We start from the raw sequence: 18362 nt of genomic DNA on the forward strand, positions 1-18362 counted from the left end.
TTTCCCTACCTACCTCTGCTTGGAACAGAGAAAGGTCCATAATTGCATTCAATTTATTTTCTCACTAGAGAAGTCTGTACCACACACTTGTTGATTATACATAACCATAAAATGAAATAAAGTGTGAAACACCATTGTATTGATATTAAAGCTTTAAGATTATCAGAAATAGAATTTATTTGAAATTCATTAAATATTAGTAGGAAGCAACTCAAACAGGAAATTATTATTAGACATACTAAAATGCACTTGTTATAGTAATTAAAATCACAATTTAAAAAAGCCCCCTGAATTAATCAGTTAAGTTGTCCCAAATAAAAAGTAAATAAAGAACAGCTCATCCTATTAAGTAACATAGTGCATATATCACTTAATACTTTGGTCAGTTGGTTTAATTGAAATTGAGAGTTACTGTGCAAGAGTTTCCATTAAACAGTTGACCTATGCTATGTAACATTACTTCTGCAACAGTGACCTTCTTGAACAGTTACAACCCCCGTAAGCTATGAAACTGTCAGCTTCAAGAGTTTAGCCTATGCGTACAAAACCAATCTTTTTTGGCAACTAACTGAACACATGTAATTCTGATCCAAAGTTTAAGAACATCTGCAATGTAAGCATATCCAGTTAATGGCAATTCAATGCAAGTCAGGGAGAAAGACAGGGTAAACGGTAAATTGAACTTACAGCACACAAAGCCTAACAACTAACAGATTAACAGCAGACCAGAACTCTACAGTCACTGAGTGGTGAGCCACCAAAGGAACCACTCAAGTGTAACCTTGAAAGGGTTTAACCAGTACCTCATAATTGATAAGAAAGGCAAACAAGATTACCATGCATCTCAAGGGGCAGGGGGAAGCAAATTTATCATGGAATAAGAGGTGAGTGATACTGTATAGAATTTAAGAAATGCTTTAGGGAGACTCTGGGGTTGTGCAAAACTTAGTGCAGGATGTTTAGGGGAAGAATCACAGACAAGGAAAGGGAGGAATCAAGGTGGTTCAGGTACAAACAAACATGAGAAAAATGGGAGAAGGAGACTGAAATAAGCTGGCTGCCTGTGTCTGTTCCTCCATTTAAACCACTGAAGTATACAGCATATGAGATAAATCCCCTTGCCCCCAAATACCTCAGAGAATACAAAGTAAACAATATTAAAAGCTAATCAATATCTGGCATTACAATGTAGTTTGACACACACTTTATACCAGTTAATTGTGCCCAAACTGGATCCCTAACACTGCCTACTGAAAATGACCCCTACTCTGCATTAACTGTTGGTCAAACTCTGGAAGCTCTCTGGAATGGAGTTAGCTGTCCTGGGGCAAAGCTTTTGCTACACTTCAACAATCTGACAGTTTGACAATAAATTTCCAGAGCTTACAAGTCTTCAGCTTTTCTTATTATTTTATTTTTATATAAACATAATATAGTTGTATTATATAAAAATCTAATGTATCATAAAAATACAAATCTATTTTATAGTATATTAAAAGATATAATTAAATATACTCCTATATAATGAATATTTAAAATAGGTATCTATATACAAGAAGATTTGAATCTTTACAAATAAAAATATGATAAATATATAACATAACTATCTGTATAATACATACAATGCACATAGTATACAATATGTACATAAGTAGCCATAGATGACAGAAAAGTAACAAAACCTAAATACTACTGGTTACTGTTAGATCTTAAGTATTTAGCAAAGTAAAGGAATTTAACTTGGCGTATTGTAACTGCTGAACAACCCAAATGACTTTCCCAGTTTGCTATATAGTGTAGTTGTAATTATTTCTTACCAGTTCCATTAACACTAACGTACCTGAAGAGACATTTTATACTTACTTAGCATAGTCAAAGAGCCTGCTGTCCCAGAGCTGATGAGTTCCTTTAGGACCGGAATGGAAGAAACAAGAATCTGTACCATCAAATTTGTTGAGACCATCTTCAGAGTTTTTTGATGCATGGCTGTGCACAACATCCAGCAGAACAGTGATGCCCATTGAGTGAGCAACGTCAATCATTTCTTTCAGGTCATCTGGAGTTCCGTAACGGCTATCAGCACGAAAATGCAATGTGTTATGAGTGATACAATCTGAACTTAAGCTGACAATAGTGAACATTACTCATAAAAACTACATCCAAATCAGAAGTTCTTCATCACCTAGTTTCCAGCTGTATACAAGTTATTTTTTCAGCTTCCTAAGTAGTAGCTATTGATTACAACCTGAGAATTAAAACAATTTTTTAATTACAAAAACTACATCATGCATACAATGTTTTGCAGAAATAGTTTCAAAGTTATATTTTTCCCTTTTAACCTGTTAATACATCAAATTCAGTATTAAAGATAACTGATGCAACTTAAAGCTTCTATTTAATATTGAACACTTCCTTACTTTGTATAAGACAAGAATATATTTATATTCCTGGAAAAAAGCAATCCATGATGACTACAAAAGCAAATTTACATTCATGAAAGTCCCCAAAATACACCATCTGCTGCTGTCCTGCTTAGTTATTTGTTTTAGGTACTGCACTATTTTCTAACTTGTTTTTAAATAAAAATTTTTGTCTCCTGTGTCTGAAACACACTTTCTTTCAACTAATTAAGCAAGTTAAAATTTCCTGTCTGTCTAAATTTAGCCTGGTTGGCACCTGAGCTTCACCAAGATTAGAAAAACAAAAATCACAACATTCAGGTTTATCATAATTTTCTTAACAATTACCTGAATCCATTTGCCATCTATTTTCACCCTAGGCCTCAAATCTAAGTACAGTCTGTTACAAGCATGGGAAAGAGATCCCACAGAACACACAGAGCCATGATTTTATCCAAGTTTATTATGATAAACAGAACTGTACACTACTTGACCATAAAAGAATGACTTACACATCATGTTTGTTACCGCCCAGATTTCCACAAGATACCCATGCATAAAGACTGCTGAGGGTGGATTAGCTGGAATATGCTATGACAGTTTAAGCTCCTTATAACCTTTTTGTTTCTATCCTACACGAAGTGTTTCACAGAACAGCTGATCACTACGCCAAACTGATTTCAGATTTAAGGGGAAGCAAGAGCAAATACCGAAGCCATTACTTTCTCTTTCCACTAAACACTTACATGCAAACACACATATACAGGCATACTGATTTCAATGGATGGGGCGTAAGGTATAAGAACAGAGAATATGCTGAAGTTCTTAAACCTACCTTGATGCTGCGAAGAAGCTTGTGACCTGATAACCAAAACTGGCATAGTATGCATGTTCCATAATAGCCATCAGCTGGACACAGTTATACCCTATAAAAACAGGAGAAATAAAACACACAAACCCCTACCTTAAGACTAGTTAAAAGAAGATTCAACACCTGTAACATTCATTCCAGTCTTCTCTCATTTTAGCTGCTTCTAATTCACGATTAACAACTAAAGATTCAGTCTCAGGAAGCAATTCTACCTAACAGTTTATACTTACCTGACCTTCCATTAAAAATGGAACAATTTGTCAAGTGATCTACATAACTAGGCACATTGAATCACTCAGATTAAGAAAGCAGTAAGTGATATGCAAATATAATCTTAATTTAACTTCAGAATATTAACTATACCAATCTGCACGTCCTGAACTTCTGCTTTGGCACTTGTAGTCAGGGGGTGTGGGCATAGTCACTGGCTACACGTTCTATATCACCTTATGCCCTATGGAATCTTTTTTTACCACTTCAAAACCACTTGTTTCCAACTTTAATGATTACATTCTCCCTCCACAACAGTCCTTCAAGAAAGAGAAAACACAAACGTAATGTGGGTTTTTTCTGAGTTTACCAAAGAACCAAGGCAGTAAAGGAGGTTTGGGGATACACTGTCTCGCCTATCACCTAAGACGGTTCAGTGCAATATTAAGGGAGGGAAATCTAAAGGGAAAACAAACAACACGCTAATGGTGAAGCCACAGTACTTGCCACACACCTTAACTAAAGCTATCTTTAAAGTCAGTAAGTGCTCCAGATTGCTAGGAAGTGAGGACTATCAGCAAAAAATAACCTTCAGGTTTAATCTGCAGTTATTAGTTCAACCAAAATCTTCACTTCATTCTTTAGTTTGGACAAGGTATTGATTTCTTTTTTATTGTTCTTGTTTTTAAATTTCACAGCTATAAAAGAGTTATTATTAGAAGATAGTTGGCATGAGCTCAGCAATTTGTCAGATTCATTGCTGCTTTATAATTCAGGCTCATTGCACTTATTCTTATTTACAGCATTTTTATAAACAAACAGCAACACAGCATCAAATTAATCTCACTCGATTTGCTTGCTATTTATTTTGCTATTTGTCATGCACATATTTCTACAAACTATTAATATCTTAACATTATTAAATACTGATGTTAAGCTTGTCCTAACAAGACGTTCCAAGACCAAATCTAATAGCCCTTAAAAATACATTTAAAAAAAAAAAAAGACTCAATTCCCACATTGTTTACTTAATGTAAACAAGAATCAATGTTACCTATCACTTCTCCATACCCAACTTAAATTTGATACAGCTTTTATTTTGTGGTGTATCAGCCTTTTAATGACATTTCTCCTCCCCCCAAAAAAATCTGTAGGAAAAGCAGAAAGCCTTCATAGTTCCGTTAAACAGATTTACCTCCTGGAATGACTGAAATTCTTTGGCAGTAAGAAAAGAGTCACAGATATGTAATCTGGAATCCAAATTTCCTTTTTATTGAGGGCCTCCAGATGTTCAAACTCCCTCATCTCACCTGCAAGCTCAACTTTATTGAAAGGCAAAAGCCACATTCTGTGAAACACTGACTCAACAAGTAAACCTACGAGAAAAACCGTACAGCTTCTTCAGGCACCCTGATAAGTTTTTTTTAAAAGAAAAATCAAACAAAACATAAGCACAGCCACCATCAACAGAGGTCTCAGCCATGGATGCCATCATTATTTTACAGTTGAGTGTAACAAAACATATTTCATCAGAGGGCAGTAAAAGCCAGCAAGTTCTAATATTGCCCACTGTAGAAACAGTGCAAAAAAAAAAAAAAATAAATAGAAATTGAGGTGAACAGTTTTGCTATGCTTCCTGAGATAATCAATGCCAGCCATACATCTCCTCCAATATACAAGAAGTTATTTTCTAAAAGAGGATTTCTCACATTTAAAGTTTCCATGTTCTGATACTTCATAGCACCTGTGCAGGGATAAAAAATGTAGCTCGCTTATTCTGGCAAACAGAAAGGACAATCCTTTCTACCCAGATGTTTCTTTGTCTTTCCTTACAATCAAGGCTTACATTGGTAGAACCAATTAAGAACACAGAATTTTCTGAAGACTCTCTCACAAAAATGGGTCCTTTTCCAAGTTGAAAGCAAACCATGCCAAAAGCAAACTGCCCTGCAATATTGATCTAGACTTTTGCCATAAAATTTTACTTAAAAATCTGTGGAATTGAATTCTATTTGCATATCCTATTTCAGTCTTTGTTTCTTCTCCATAGATTTCATTTGTTCATCATTTTTTCTGCCCTAAGAATCTATTTTTATAGTACATGTAATGTGAAAATGCAAAAAACCTACAGATGCTTGATATAATTATCTTTTCTAATAAGAGCACAGCCACATAAAAATTTTATGTAAGTATCTCTGTTATTACTTACCAAGATCCTTTATTCTAGGTAGTACGTTGTATGTGAAGTTTTTATAAGAAGCTACTTTCCCTTCTGGGGAAGCAATCCCCACATGAGATTCATAGATTCTTAGGCTTTTTAATCTCTTGGGGGAAGGATGCTTATGCTATAAAGAAAAAAAACAGATGTCATTACAATATAACAGCTTATCATATAATTTGCACAAGACGAAAAACAATTTTGTTTTGTTTTCCCTCTAAGAGTACAAACATTTCAGAAGGAATTAAGCATTCTAACCTGTTAAAGCAAATAACTATTTCAAATTAACAGTTTTCTTCATGAACAAGAAACTGGACATTCATGATTCAACACTTTTCTTATACCCTTTTTAAATTACACTGAAGTGTACAAACTTATAGCAGCCATTGTACTATAAAGTTCTTCTGAACTACTATGGAGCTTGTTTGAAAGAGACACCAACAGAAAGATTGTTTTTTTATTTTTTAAGCATACCTGCTTTTTGCAGGTATTTGAAGTTGCTCTGCCTTCTCCAAACTAAACATTAAATATTTTAGTCCCAAAGAACACAGTTCCACAACACAGAATCATCTATATTCCAATTACTTGGGATTAAAAAAAATATTTAAAAATCTCAAGGTGAGTACAGATGATTTCTAGATGGGTGACAATATTTAAAGAATACAGAAGCAGCTGAAGTTCATCACAAAACCTACTCCTTACACTTAAAGAGCTTACACCTGATTGAAATTTTACATTTTAAAAACAAAAGTCTTGTCTAAAGAAACTTAGGAAAACTACTGTTTAAAACCTACTTTTCCCCCTGAAGTTTTTTTTTTTTCATCCCTCTCCCAATTAAAAAATTTATAAAATTTTGTATTCTATTTGGTAGTTTAATATTTAAGTGAAATTTTTAAAAGTTAGAACAAAACCCGTATACACACACACGTACATGGACAGAAATTAAAGGGACAAACGTGAAGAACAAGAAGTTCTGTTTGAGTTTTGTTCCCTGTATTTTAATTCCACTAGGCCCCTCTCCTATTCATAGAAGGACTCAATTTTTTTTTTCTGACTTAACTCAGTAAGGCCTTGTCTGCACCCTAAATGTTCTTGCCTTGTTTTCACTCTAGGTCATCCAGATCACTGCATTTCCAATTACCACTCCATTCCCCTTCTTAAAGAGAATCTAGGTGTCACACAGCATCATAGATACAGGGTAGGTCACTAAATTCATACAAGCTATACACCTAAATAAGAAAGTTATTGCAGATTATGTAACAATTTTTTTTTTTTTTTTAAGGACATTTTCCACACAAGTTACCCTTTCTGTCAAGAAAATGCTTCATAATTCGAGGTGGGTGCTAAAATTTAACTCAAAACAGAGGTTGTAGCACCTCTAATACAGAATACCACATACCATTTTTTAGTGAAAGCACAAAAAATGTAGTAATATGAAGTAACATCACTCAGTCTGAAGTTTCTGAATGGTCTTATAGGATATTTCTCACATATCATGTAAAGAGTTCCCCCCCCCCCCCAAAAGTGCATGAAAAGTAAGAGGGCTTTACAATCAATAAATGAATTTTCCTGATACAAAGAAACTTAAAACTTGACTGAAGCATGAGCACCTTATTTTGAAAGCTTTTTCTGACTTCACATAGCATTGACTTATTACTGGAGTACTGAACTTTGAGTTTGCGACTAACTAATTCTTAAACCAAATCCTGGTAATTCCCTGCTCTCCTCTGTACCAGGAAGGGCTGCCTAGTCCTGGAATAGTTACTGAGTTTGCCTAGCATGTGGGAAGCCAAGGTTAAATACCACTTTAACAGGTAGCTATTTTTTATATAGTCTATAGGAGACTGAAAATGTAACTCAAAAACATCCATCATTAAAGTCACTTGTTTCCATCAAAGCCATGAACAAAAGCCCTTCACTTCTCAAGTAGCTACTTTAGCAAGTTCACTACCCTCTTTTTGTGGAACTCCTCTTTTTTTTTTTTCTTCCAAGCAGGGATAGAAAGATGACATGATACATGGTTTTATACGCCTTTTGAAAATAATATTTAAGCCTTACTATATATAACTGTGGTGGATTCCAGTGTACCCAGTCATAATTCACTTTGTCTTCATCACGGACTACATATCTTGCCCAAGGTGAAATACGATAGAGGAGTTCGCCATTTTGAGCACGAATCACCACCTATAAAATAACCACAACATATGCATGCAGTCACATTATAATTTATACACCACCTCCTATGTAAACCATAGCAGAGAATGAAATAGTACACTACACAGAAATTTAATTTAAAGAACACTCAAATATACAATGCAAGTCAAGACAAGGAAGAATGACCCTGTTCACAGAGATGATTTGCAAAGGGATAGCAAACCAGGCATGTCAGACACAAGAGTGATGTTCACAAGCAAGAGCTGAAAGGTGAGGATATATATGCACACTTCATGTAAGTAATGGGAGAAATAGCCTTCCCAAATGGATTACTCTTAGGTTCCCTAATTTCCCCTGTCATTGTTATTTCCCTGCCACATTCTTATAAATTTAAATAGACATGCAGTATAATGCCATCAAGATGAGAACTGTGATTTGTTTACTTGGCAAACAATCTAGTAAGCCAATTTTAATATCGTAATTCCCTCTCTTCTTTTCTATGTTCCGTGAGTCATATAGAGCAGAACTGCAGATCAACACAAGAAGCACAGGACAGCTTGCAGGTCAAGAGGAAGAAAAATAAAAAAGTAAAATTTAAATTGCTGGGTTTCTTCTGCTGCCTTTCAGGTTCTCTGGATGCCTTCACCATTCTAACGATAAAATAAAGTATCTCTTTTACTTTCCACATTTGTTTTCCTCTATTTTATAATGAGATGAAAAAGGCACATTCTTTTCAATTCCTCTGAAAAACTCATAAAACTTCACCAGAAAAAGTGACCAAACACAACAAACCTATGAGCAATTCTGGAGTATTATAATTTTACACAATAAAAGCAAAACTGAAATGATTACTAAGATAATGTACCAAGACCTTGCAGAAGACATTGTATTTGAGGAGCTGGTGATCTTGAACAGACCATCTCTGCTCTACTGAGTAATTAATATCATCTGTAACTTATAAAACACCCTTGGGAAAGGATATGAGAATCAAGGGATATAAGGTAGTGCTGCTGACTGGGAGCACTGCACATTTAGGAGCTAAGGACAACAGGTCCGTGCTGTGCTGCACATATGTCCTGGCTGCAGGACAACCTCAGCCATCTCAGCAGGCAGATGGCTCCCCCTTGGTACCAGCAACTACACCACCTGCGTGGCCTTGCCTTTATCTAAAAGTGCAGCAAAAAATTCTTCTGAGGACATGCTTTAGGAGTAGTTTTCTTGTGAGGAAATTATATACTAGCTTGAATGACCAAAAGGGACAGCTTCTCTCCAGGAACAGGATCTGCTCCACAGAGCATGCCATAGGAAAATCTACCAGGGCACGCTCTGATGCCACATTAACACAGGGTGCCCAGCACTTGAACATGACTTGCCCACCATCAGCATTCCTCCTCTTACTCTTTCTAATTAAAGCAGTTGTCCTACCAAGCCAATCCCTGTCAGGCCTTTCTTCTTGAGATGCAGAAATAACACTGCCCTATCTCTCACCCCACCCCACCTCCCCCCTTCCTCAGAGCAGTACCCCTCTGGTTTTCCTTGGTATTTTGGTTGCCATTAAAACAGTAACACACAAGGTTTGCAAAATTAGAGTCCAGAGTGAAGTCTCCGAAATTCTTCATTCTGCTTTTGTTAAGAAGTTGATGTTTGCTTTTTCAGTCTGGTTGTTGGGGGGGGGGGGGCTTTTTTTTTTTTGTAAGGAGAGCTATGAGCATCATAAGAAGCCTCAAATTAAAAGGTGGGGGTTGAGCTCCCCTTCCCTTCCCCCGCCTTTTTTTTATTAAAAAGGTGAGTTTTCTCTACTCTCCTTTCTTAACAAGCAGTCTAGAAGACGACCATTATTGAAGAACTGCCTTTTCACCTGTGGCAAGTGTCTTTCATTATTTTGATAGATTATCTGTACCCTTAACCCAACCACATGAGAAAGTAAGATAAAAAATGTATACACAGTAGGTTAATGGAAGTTGGTAAAGCAAGGAATTGTGATTGCTGTGTCTCTCAGTGTATATTATAACTCTGACAACTCAAAGCAGGTTTTGTAAGGAGTAATTGAGACTACCTAATCAGAAAAAGCTGAAAGTTATTGAAAAACTGTACCATTACATGGAAAATTTCTTTTGTCAGCTGTGCTAGCAAAGCTGGCCAAAAGGGTATTCCTGCAAGCTGTATCAACACTATTAAGATCTTCCTGGCTGATAGCATTGGCAATTTGTAAATTACTCTTAAAATAATAATAAAAAATATATATATCTTTCTGATATTAATAAAACAAGTAATAACATCAGAAGTGTAATTTGTCCCAATTTACCCATCACAGAATTAAGATAATTACTGCACATAATAGCCACACCTAGCTACTCATGTGAGCTCTCCTTTTTCTCTAATATTCTAGTGTAATTTATACTATACAAGCTTAAGAGGGATGGACACATTTTATTTTAAGAAATATGCAGTAATTTATCTAAATTCAGAACATTATTTAATTACATGTAGCACTGGTTTAATCAAGAGATGATATTGGAAGGCAAAAAAGAAGAAGTTTTTATTATTAAATTCTAAAACCAGTCATGCATACTCTTTAATTTAATCCATTAAGCAATGAAAAACACTTAAAAAAAGAGATTAGAAACTCATTTAAATGAGCAAGCAGTTATTTCACTTTTTTAACCCACACTTTTACAGTTATGCTGCGTGTGTTAGTCAACCATATCTCTGCATTCCTTCCTTCTGAAATCAGGTAAGAACTTTTGTTGTTCCATACTCACTCAAATTTACCATTTCCTCCCCTCATTTCCAAGGCATCAGTGTACTTGATTTACAATTTTTTCACAAGTCATTTTGTTTAAGTGCTATTTTTGCTTTTATTCAAAGCATCTACCAGGTCAAGTGTATTGGTTAGACTTTTCAGGAACTGAGAGACTTTTATAGGGACTTGTACAAGTTCCTACCAACTTTCACAGACAGAATTCTAATAGCTACAAATAAAACTTCTGAGAAGCAGAGGCATACATGGATGTCATATATCATGATAGCAACAATGCAGTACCATAAACACATGATGCTATCTACCACTTTCTGCAAGAGTTGGGTTTATATACTTAACAGACTTAAGAGTCTGCTCTATTTTGAGGTGCACAGACAATATAAATTTTTGGTTTTCATTTTTATTTTACATCTTCATTACACAAAGACCTACGAAACCTCCTAGGTTCTAAAGAAAAGGATACATTTATCCAACAATGGAAGTCATACAATTTAACCATGCAAACATCAGAAAAACTCGACAAAAGCAGGGGGAGCACTTGTTTTAAACAAGTATTCAGAAAATTATTTGTTGCCTTCTTCACAGTGTAGGTCTTCTCAAGGAATATTTTTCAAAGACATCCAGCCATGGTTATATCTGGTTGAAGCTCACCATAACAGTAGAGACCTCAATTTTTCTCCTGCATTGCTGTCATCTTTGAACATCATGCACTGTGCACAGATAAAGCATTGTCAAGGAGAACATAGTAAACCCAGAAAAGGGATCACTACAACACTAAAGCTGGAAAAGTTGAATCCTGTTCTTCTCTAGTTTATAAGAGCATAATTGATGTAGTTTCCTTAGACATCTATCAAGTGATCCCTAACAATTTCAATTCTTGTTTCCTATGCTTGCTTAACCCTCTTAAAATTTATGTGAAACCCACTCACTGAATCTTTCCTTTTCTTAATTACCAAACTCTATACTCAACTTCTTATTCCTCTCTCTTAATATTGTACAATGGGGATTAGTAAGTTAAAAGTAGAAAGACTTTAGATGGTATTTTCTAAAGTTCCTTGAGACAGAACTCCCATACCATCATGCTTAGCTGAGGCATGAGCAAAAAAACCTGCAAAAAGTTGAATGTCACCCCAAAATCAATTCAGCCCAAGACTGACAAAAATATCTCTAATGGAAACAGTCCAACAACTTTAATTCCTGTATTTGTTTTGCCATTTCTTGAAACAATTAAAAGTATGTAAGAGTTGTAATAAATAGTATAAGAATATAAAACACACACTTAAAACTGAAGGACGGATAAACAACCCTTGCTCCACTCACCCCAAACTATTACTTGTGGTCCATTCTCTGCAGTGTTCAGATATAAAATGTAACTGCCATGTATACTCTGCACTTGCTGCTATAGGTTATATATGCATAAAGAATACTGAACATAGAGGTAACACAGCCCTTTTGACAAAGTATCTATGAGCCTATTTAGCAGATACTGTACTTCTGCTCCAAATTTGATTTTTTTTTACTCATTTCAAACTAATTCTTAAAAGTTATAACACATAACCTAAGCTTGCTACCACTTAATTCATCAGTATTTTATAGCTGAGTTTACATTTTCTAATAAATTCAGTCTTCTCTAAAGAAGATGTATAAAATCATGTTGTTCATTAAATAGGCTTCTTCAAACTGGCCTTGGGATTTACATACTTCATTTTTAAGAGTTATGCCCCCATTCTTTCCTTAAGCTATATGAGGAGGAACATCATGCCATTTGATATAAACACTACAGCCCCCATTAAACAAAGCTTTAAAAATGCATATTACTATAGCATGAAATGCATTTGTCAAGTGGACCAAGCAAACTGGCAAAAGTTTAGCCTCTAATCACAAGTAACCTGTTTGTTTTACACTTATTTAAGCTTTAGCTATAGAAAATCCCAGGTAAAAAATAGTCACTGTATGTTTTTATTCTACTATTATGTTTTTTCACTTTTGCTGGCTTCTAAGAACATATAACAGAATACATCTTGCTGGCTTTTAAGAACATAATAGAGAACACAGATAAGGTTGCTAGAAAATTCAGAGTTAAACTTAGCTGTCACATGTACTAAACAATCAGGCATGGTATGTAACAGCTCTGCAGCAGGCATTTAATACACACAATATGTACCAAACAGCCATTCGTCATTAATATGTTTTCATATGACAGTTATGTAGCCGCATTATGGCTTACCCTCGTCTGTCTTTAGCTTTGTCACTGAAGTCACCTTTTAAATGCATAGTATGAGCTATGTAAAACTGTCAGGGAGGAGAAGCTATGCTGGTCACTATAGAAAACACACCAACAAGACGACAAGTGCAGGGGGAAAAGAAGAAATCCTAGGCAAAATAATACATCCTCCTCAAATTGCATGTTTACATTGTTAAGAAACAGTCAAAATTAATTTAAGAGGAAATCTGTATCTCAAAAGACTTGCACTTACACTGCCCAAATTTGGGATAACATAAAGTCAAGCAAAGACAAATAACAGATGAAGAGAGCTTGCAACCATCTACATTAAACACCTCTCTGTCTGAAACAAAGCGAGTAGCATTTTACTATCAAACTGCATGATACATGGGCAATGATGGTTTATTTTTTTTGTGGAGAGGAGGAAGCCTCTTACAACAGCTAACCTGTTTAGAACTGTACTAAAAAGTCTTTTTTCTCTAATTCCCCATAGTTTCCCAAGTTGGCTTACCCACTGGAAATTTTTAACAAAAGATTCTGGAAAATTCGAAGTTAGTCATACAGAATTTGCCTATGTTAGCACTAGATACAGCTCACCTGAGTAGTTTTGGTTTGTTTGGTTTTGTTTTTTTTTTCTCTTCTCTAGTTGTAAATACATTCACACAATAAATGTAAAAACTCAAAATCCTCGATGACATTTGAATGTCACATGATTCTGGCTTCCATGTGAAATATCAGTATAAATGCATGTAAATAAATGCTCTTACACAAATAAGCAAGTGTCAGAAAGAATGAAAACGTCCTTCAAAATTTGACATTAAAAAGTCAATTTACTCTAAAAATGGGCAGGGCACAGATATACAATTCATACAAGCACAATTGTAAAACAACAATAAGTGAAGGGCTTAACCTAAGCTGGTCATCTTTTGTATATAAAGGTTAATAATGTGGTTTGTTTGCATTTTCCATTATAGGGATGTCGGGTGTATTTTCAACATTTCTGCCCAAAACATTCAGTATACTTCAAGTTTAACATCCAAACTGCTGTAATTAGTGCAGTGAATTTCATAGGGGAGTACACCCAAGCTAGTGAAAGATGTCCTGTTAACCCAAAGTTTAAGGAGTACAATGCTGCTGAAGTGATTCATTTTGAAGTAAGAACCTTCAGATCTGAATAAAAATCACTAGAAAAACAGAAGTGTATGGCTGTAGTAAGAGCAAACACATTGCCAACAATGGTTGGCTTTGAAGGTATGTAAAAACTGGTGTGCAAAGGTGCATTCCAGTTTTCAAAGTGCTGGACTGCTGGAAGACAAAGCAGGACCTAAATCTCACTAGAACATTAGTATCAAAGTGACAGTGTTCCATGTCTGTCCCACTCAGGCATAGGGAATTTATGAAATAGAGAGTACGCCGTAAAATAAAACTAAGTACAGAGTTTATAGGTCTGTTTTGATGATGTTTAAAACTCTCAAAAGTAGTTTATTACAATTAAGGACAGCACTTTGAGGGCAGCCTAGTCTCATACGGAAAAGGCAAGAACACGTTGGCATAATTCAGAAGCTGAAATGGGTTTCATTTCATTTTAGGTGCTTCCAATAGGGGACAAGTGAGATTTGGGGCCTCAGTCTTCAGAGACATTGAAAATTCTTGAGACTCTTGGGTATTCCACTATTTTTCCTTTTCAAAATAGCATGGGTCTTCCATATCCTGCAGGTCATCTGCCAACCCCTTCTGGATATCTCAGGGCATTTAAAGAAAAACTGGGCACTTCATTCAGGCAACTTCCAACCTACTGTGACTCAGTGAAATTTGTTGGCTTTTTATGAACAGAAGCCAAACATTCTTTCTTAATCTATAACAATAAAAATTCTGAAAGTTTTGCAAATAACAAGTTTAAAAGTTTAGTCACAAATACAAACTTAGATAAAATGTAAACCCATGTGTAAAATGGAGTTTAATGTGCTTGTGCTATTACGACACATGAAACTGTGCAATAACAGGCCTCAAAACACCATGTTTAAAATTCGTGTTTATGAATATCCCCCTTTTTGTTTGCCTACCTTCATTTTTTTCTTCAAATCAGCTTCATTTGGCTACCTCATCTTCCAATGTACACATACACAGATCTTCAGAACAGTGTGGGAGAATAATTCCAATGACTGTTACATACAAGATCAGACAGTTTCTCTGCCCAGCATCCACTCCTTTAGCTTTCAGTTCCTGCATCTAAAGCAGACTTTAATGCCATGCATGAGCATTGTATTCAACTACAGTGTGTTCTTGTAAGTCATCTGCCTCCATTTCCACTGATTATGATACCAGGTCAAACATTCAGAATAAAAATAAGCCATGCTCTCTTGATAATTCCTTATTTTTCAGATATTTATTTTCATTTAACTAGTATCTGCTGGACTTTTTAAAGAATAAAAAAATAAAGACATTTTTGCGGTTCTGGAAATTTGTTATATAGTGGTTTGTCATTTATACTCAACTTGGCAAGAGGAAAACGAGGAGGCGATAACTAGGTAACTGATGAATATATGCAAGCCAATAAACTGCTCTGAAACACTGTATTATTATTTCATTACTTTAATAGCTTGAAAGCACTTGGAATGATTGTTGGTATATGTGGCTTTTAATACAACGATGAAATTAAATTGGCCATCAAGCCAACAATAGCTAACATAATGAGAGTGGACTAGCTTTAATATAAATATGGAAATGTCAGTGAGTTGTTATTTATATAAGGGCAATAAGCTATTGTTTCAATATTTTCCAATTTATAGTATTTCATTAGCTTCATCCTTATTGATTTTGAGACAAGTTTATCCAAATGTAAAAGCCACAAGAACACAGGTGGAAATACCACCTCATCTCAATAACATGCACCCGATTTGAAAGAAAGTTCAACCCAAAACCTAAAAGCACAACAGGATTAGGTCTTAAAGACTCTCTAGAAAGTTTATGTTAGATGTTGCAATAACATAACCAGGTTTTTCCACTACATGAAATTTATGAGAAATTAAACATCAAGGTATTTCCCTCCCTTGGTTTTTCTAAGAGTTCATGGGGAAAGAAAACAGCTGCTTGTACACAGAGATTTTTTTAGTACAATACACACCATGGATAAAGAAAAAAAAAAATCACATTTTTACTTTTGCAAAAATAGGGTAACAAGAGAAAGCACTACAAGCTTACAAGAATACAAAAGAATCTGAACCAATTAAAGTTAATCTCTCCAAAACTTTATATTTAGGACATACTGCTGCTGTAAGAAAACTTGGTCTTAAGATTTTATTTCATAAATGCAGTTCAGTTTCAAAGACAGTTCCTGCATTCAAGTCACTGACACAATACTGCTGTAAGATCATATTTCTTTTTTCTTAAATTGCTTGTCCTTTTCTCAACCCCCTCAAGTTGCTACAGAAATAGAGAATTGAAGTTTTACTATCAGCCTAAAACACCCTTCCCTGTATACCTTAGCTTCAAACTTTCCTTCCACAAAGTATATCCAATCCTGAGTTTAGCACTCAGAATAGAATACACAGTTCTGATGACCTTTTGCCAGTGGGTGATAAAAATTGAGCCCATTTACAAAAGTAATTAAAATTCCATCACCACCCCTGCCTTCCCCCCACACACAGAGGAAACCACAGGGGAACTATTACCATTCTCTTTCTACAAATCATAGTGCTTTGCAAGAGAAGCACTAGAGTCCAGAGGAAACATTTTTGTGTGTGTTTATTTTAATATATGGGAGGACAGCAGAACACTTTCTGGTAAGGTAAGGCAACCTGCAGAACCCAGGACCAGAACTCAGAGTTCCTTGCCTGGCACAGTTCACTTTAAAGATTTAGATAAAATACAAAAGCCTGACAAATGTTTGGGATAGAAAAGCACTGTTAAGAGCTTTTTTTCTGGAATTGTCTCATTCAAAATGACAGATTTTAGGGACCAGATAAAACATTTCCCTCTTTAATAGCCTCAGAAATAGAAGGCAAGAAACAAAGTAAACACAGCTTTTTCACTAGCGCCTTACTCTTGCTACTGCACAGCCCTGCTTAACAAAGCTCAGGAGAGGCAGCAAGAAGGAAAAGGGATCATAAGTTGTTCAATACTTCAGCTTCCCCTAGCCAGGTGTACCTTCCCCAAATGGACCCTCCACCCAAATCTGTGGGGTTGAAGCATGGAAAATGGGAAGTCTTTCCAGAACTCGCCTTCCACTGAAAAACTTTACCATACTCTATTCCTACCATTCCAAATAATCAAGAAGTCACGCGTCTCTGTCAAGGTGCTTGCAGTCACTGACATTATTTCCTAACACAAAAATTGAAAATAAACCTTGAAAAGAAGTTTTGGAAAGAATGGACAGTGTGTTGCTTCTGCCAGGCTGTTCTCCCTCCTAAATTGCAAATCTGTTACACTGGAAAGAAAAAGCAATAGAACACTAATTATATTACTCCAAGTCTCCCTTTCTCCAACTTTTCTTTCCCTCATCAGTTTAAGATTACTATCAAAATTAAGTCAGTCAAGACAAAGCTGCCTGCTTTGTTTGTTTTTTCTTCCAAACAATCTTCTGGCAAAGAAAACTACTAAAGGGACAAGCATTTAAATCAAATACTGAAAAAAAAAAATACTCCTTAGCTATCAGATACATTGTAATACTTCTCAGGTGGTTTACAGATTTAACAAAGTTCCGCGGAGGAATCTAAGTGGTTCAGAAGCCATTAGGAGAGGGATCTATTTGCTGTGCAGATTATTTTTTGTAAATGTATCATCACATCAGCTATCAGACTCTAAACTTATTAGGGATATTAAATATTTGTTCACAATTCCCCCTTCCTTCCCCTTCCCTTCTCCCCCAGGGAAAGAATAAATTAAAAAAATAATCAAGATATGAAAGAAGCAAAAAGCCTATCTTCAAAGCCAAGTCATTAAGTCATACCTTGATTTTCCAAAAGAGGGAGATATAGCTCCATTTGTGAATTAAGCATTTCCATTGCAGTGAATAACCTAAGAACATGTTTAACTAGTTTACTAGATCAGATTAAAAAGGAAAGCTTTTGCTTTTTTCCATTTCCATGTTTCTCTTGGAAATGTAAGAGAAATTAGTAAATGCTAACAAAAAATACAGGAAATACTGTATTATCATTTTAATATTAAAAAATTCAAAAGATGGAGACAGTAGCCTACTATTAAAAAAACATCTGTGCAGATAGAGGTAAAAATACCATATGAAAAATCAAACTGTTAAAATCCAGGAAGCCATAGCAGAGTGGTTAAAAATGAAAGCAGTATCACATGGAAACATTCCCAAAAGATTGCAACAGCAAGTGTAGAGACAATACTTCACTTAATCATCATGAACTATCCTAGAAGTACATGGATTTCTACAGGAATAAACAACAGACTTTATAACTGTTAGCTATGCAAAAGGTGGCATAAGTTACTGAGGGACAACCCTATTTTTTTTAAAAAGGAAAACACCACATGTATCTATGCTGCAGAACAACATTCAAAGT

At 35.3% G+C, this 18362-nt stretch overlaps 1 protein-coding gene across 2 annotated transcripts in view; it reads right to left on the reverse strand.

The window, feature by feature from the left end:
• GBE1 (1,4-alpha-glucan branching enzyme 1) overlaps positions 1–18362 on the reverse strand; it is a 135025-nt gene that overhangs the window by 100146 nt on the left and 16517 nt on the right. For both annotated transcript variants that reach the window (XM_035895727.1, XM_035895726.1), the window contains exons 3-6: positions 7757–7882; positions 5690–5825; positions 3235–3325; positions 1864–2073 (exon numbers count right to left, since the gene is read on the reverse strand). In XM_035895727.1, the coding sequence (XP_035751620.1) occupies positions 1864–2073; positions 3235–3325; positions 5690–5825; positions 7757–7882 (563 nt within the window). The remainder of the gene's footprint in view (positions 1–1863; positions 2074–3234; positions 3326–5689; positions 5826–7756; positions 7883–18362) is intronic.

Source organism: Egretta garzetta, unplaced genomic scaffold (assembly GCF_000687185.1).
Source record: "Egretta garzetta isolate BGI_Z169 unplaced genomic scaffold, ASM68718v1 scaffold336, whole genome shotgun sequence".
NCBI lineage: Eukaryota > Metazoa > Chordata > Aves > Pelecaniformes > Ardeidae > Egretta > Egretta garzetta.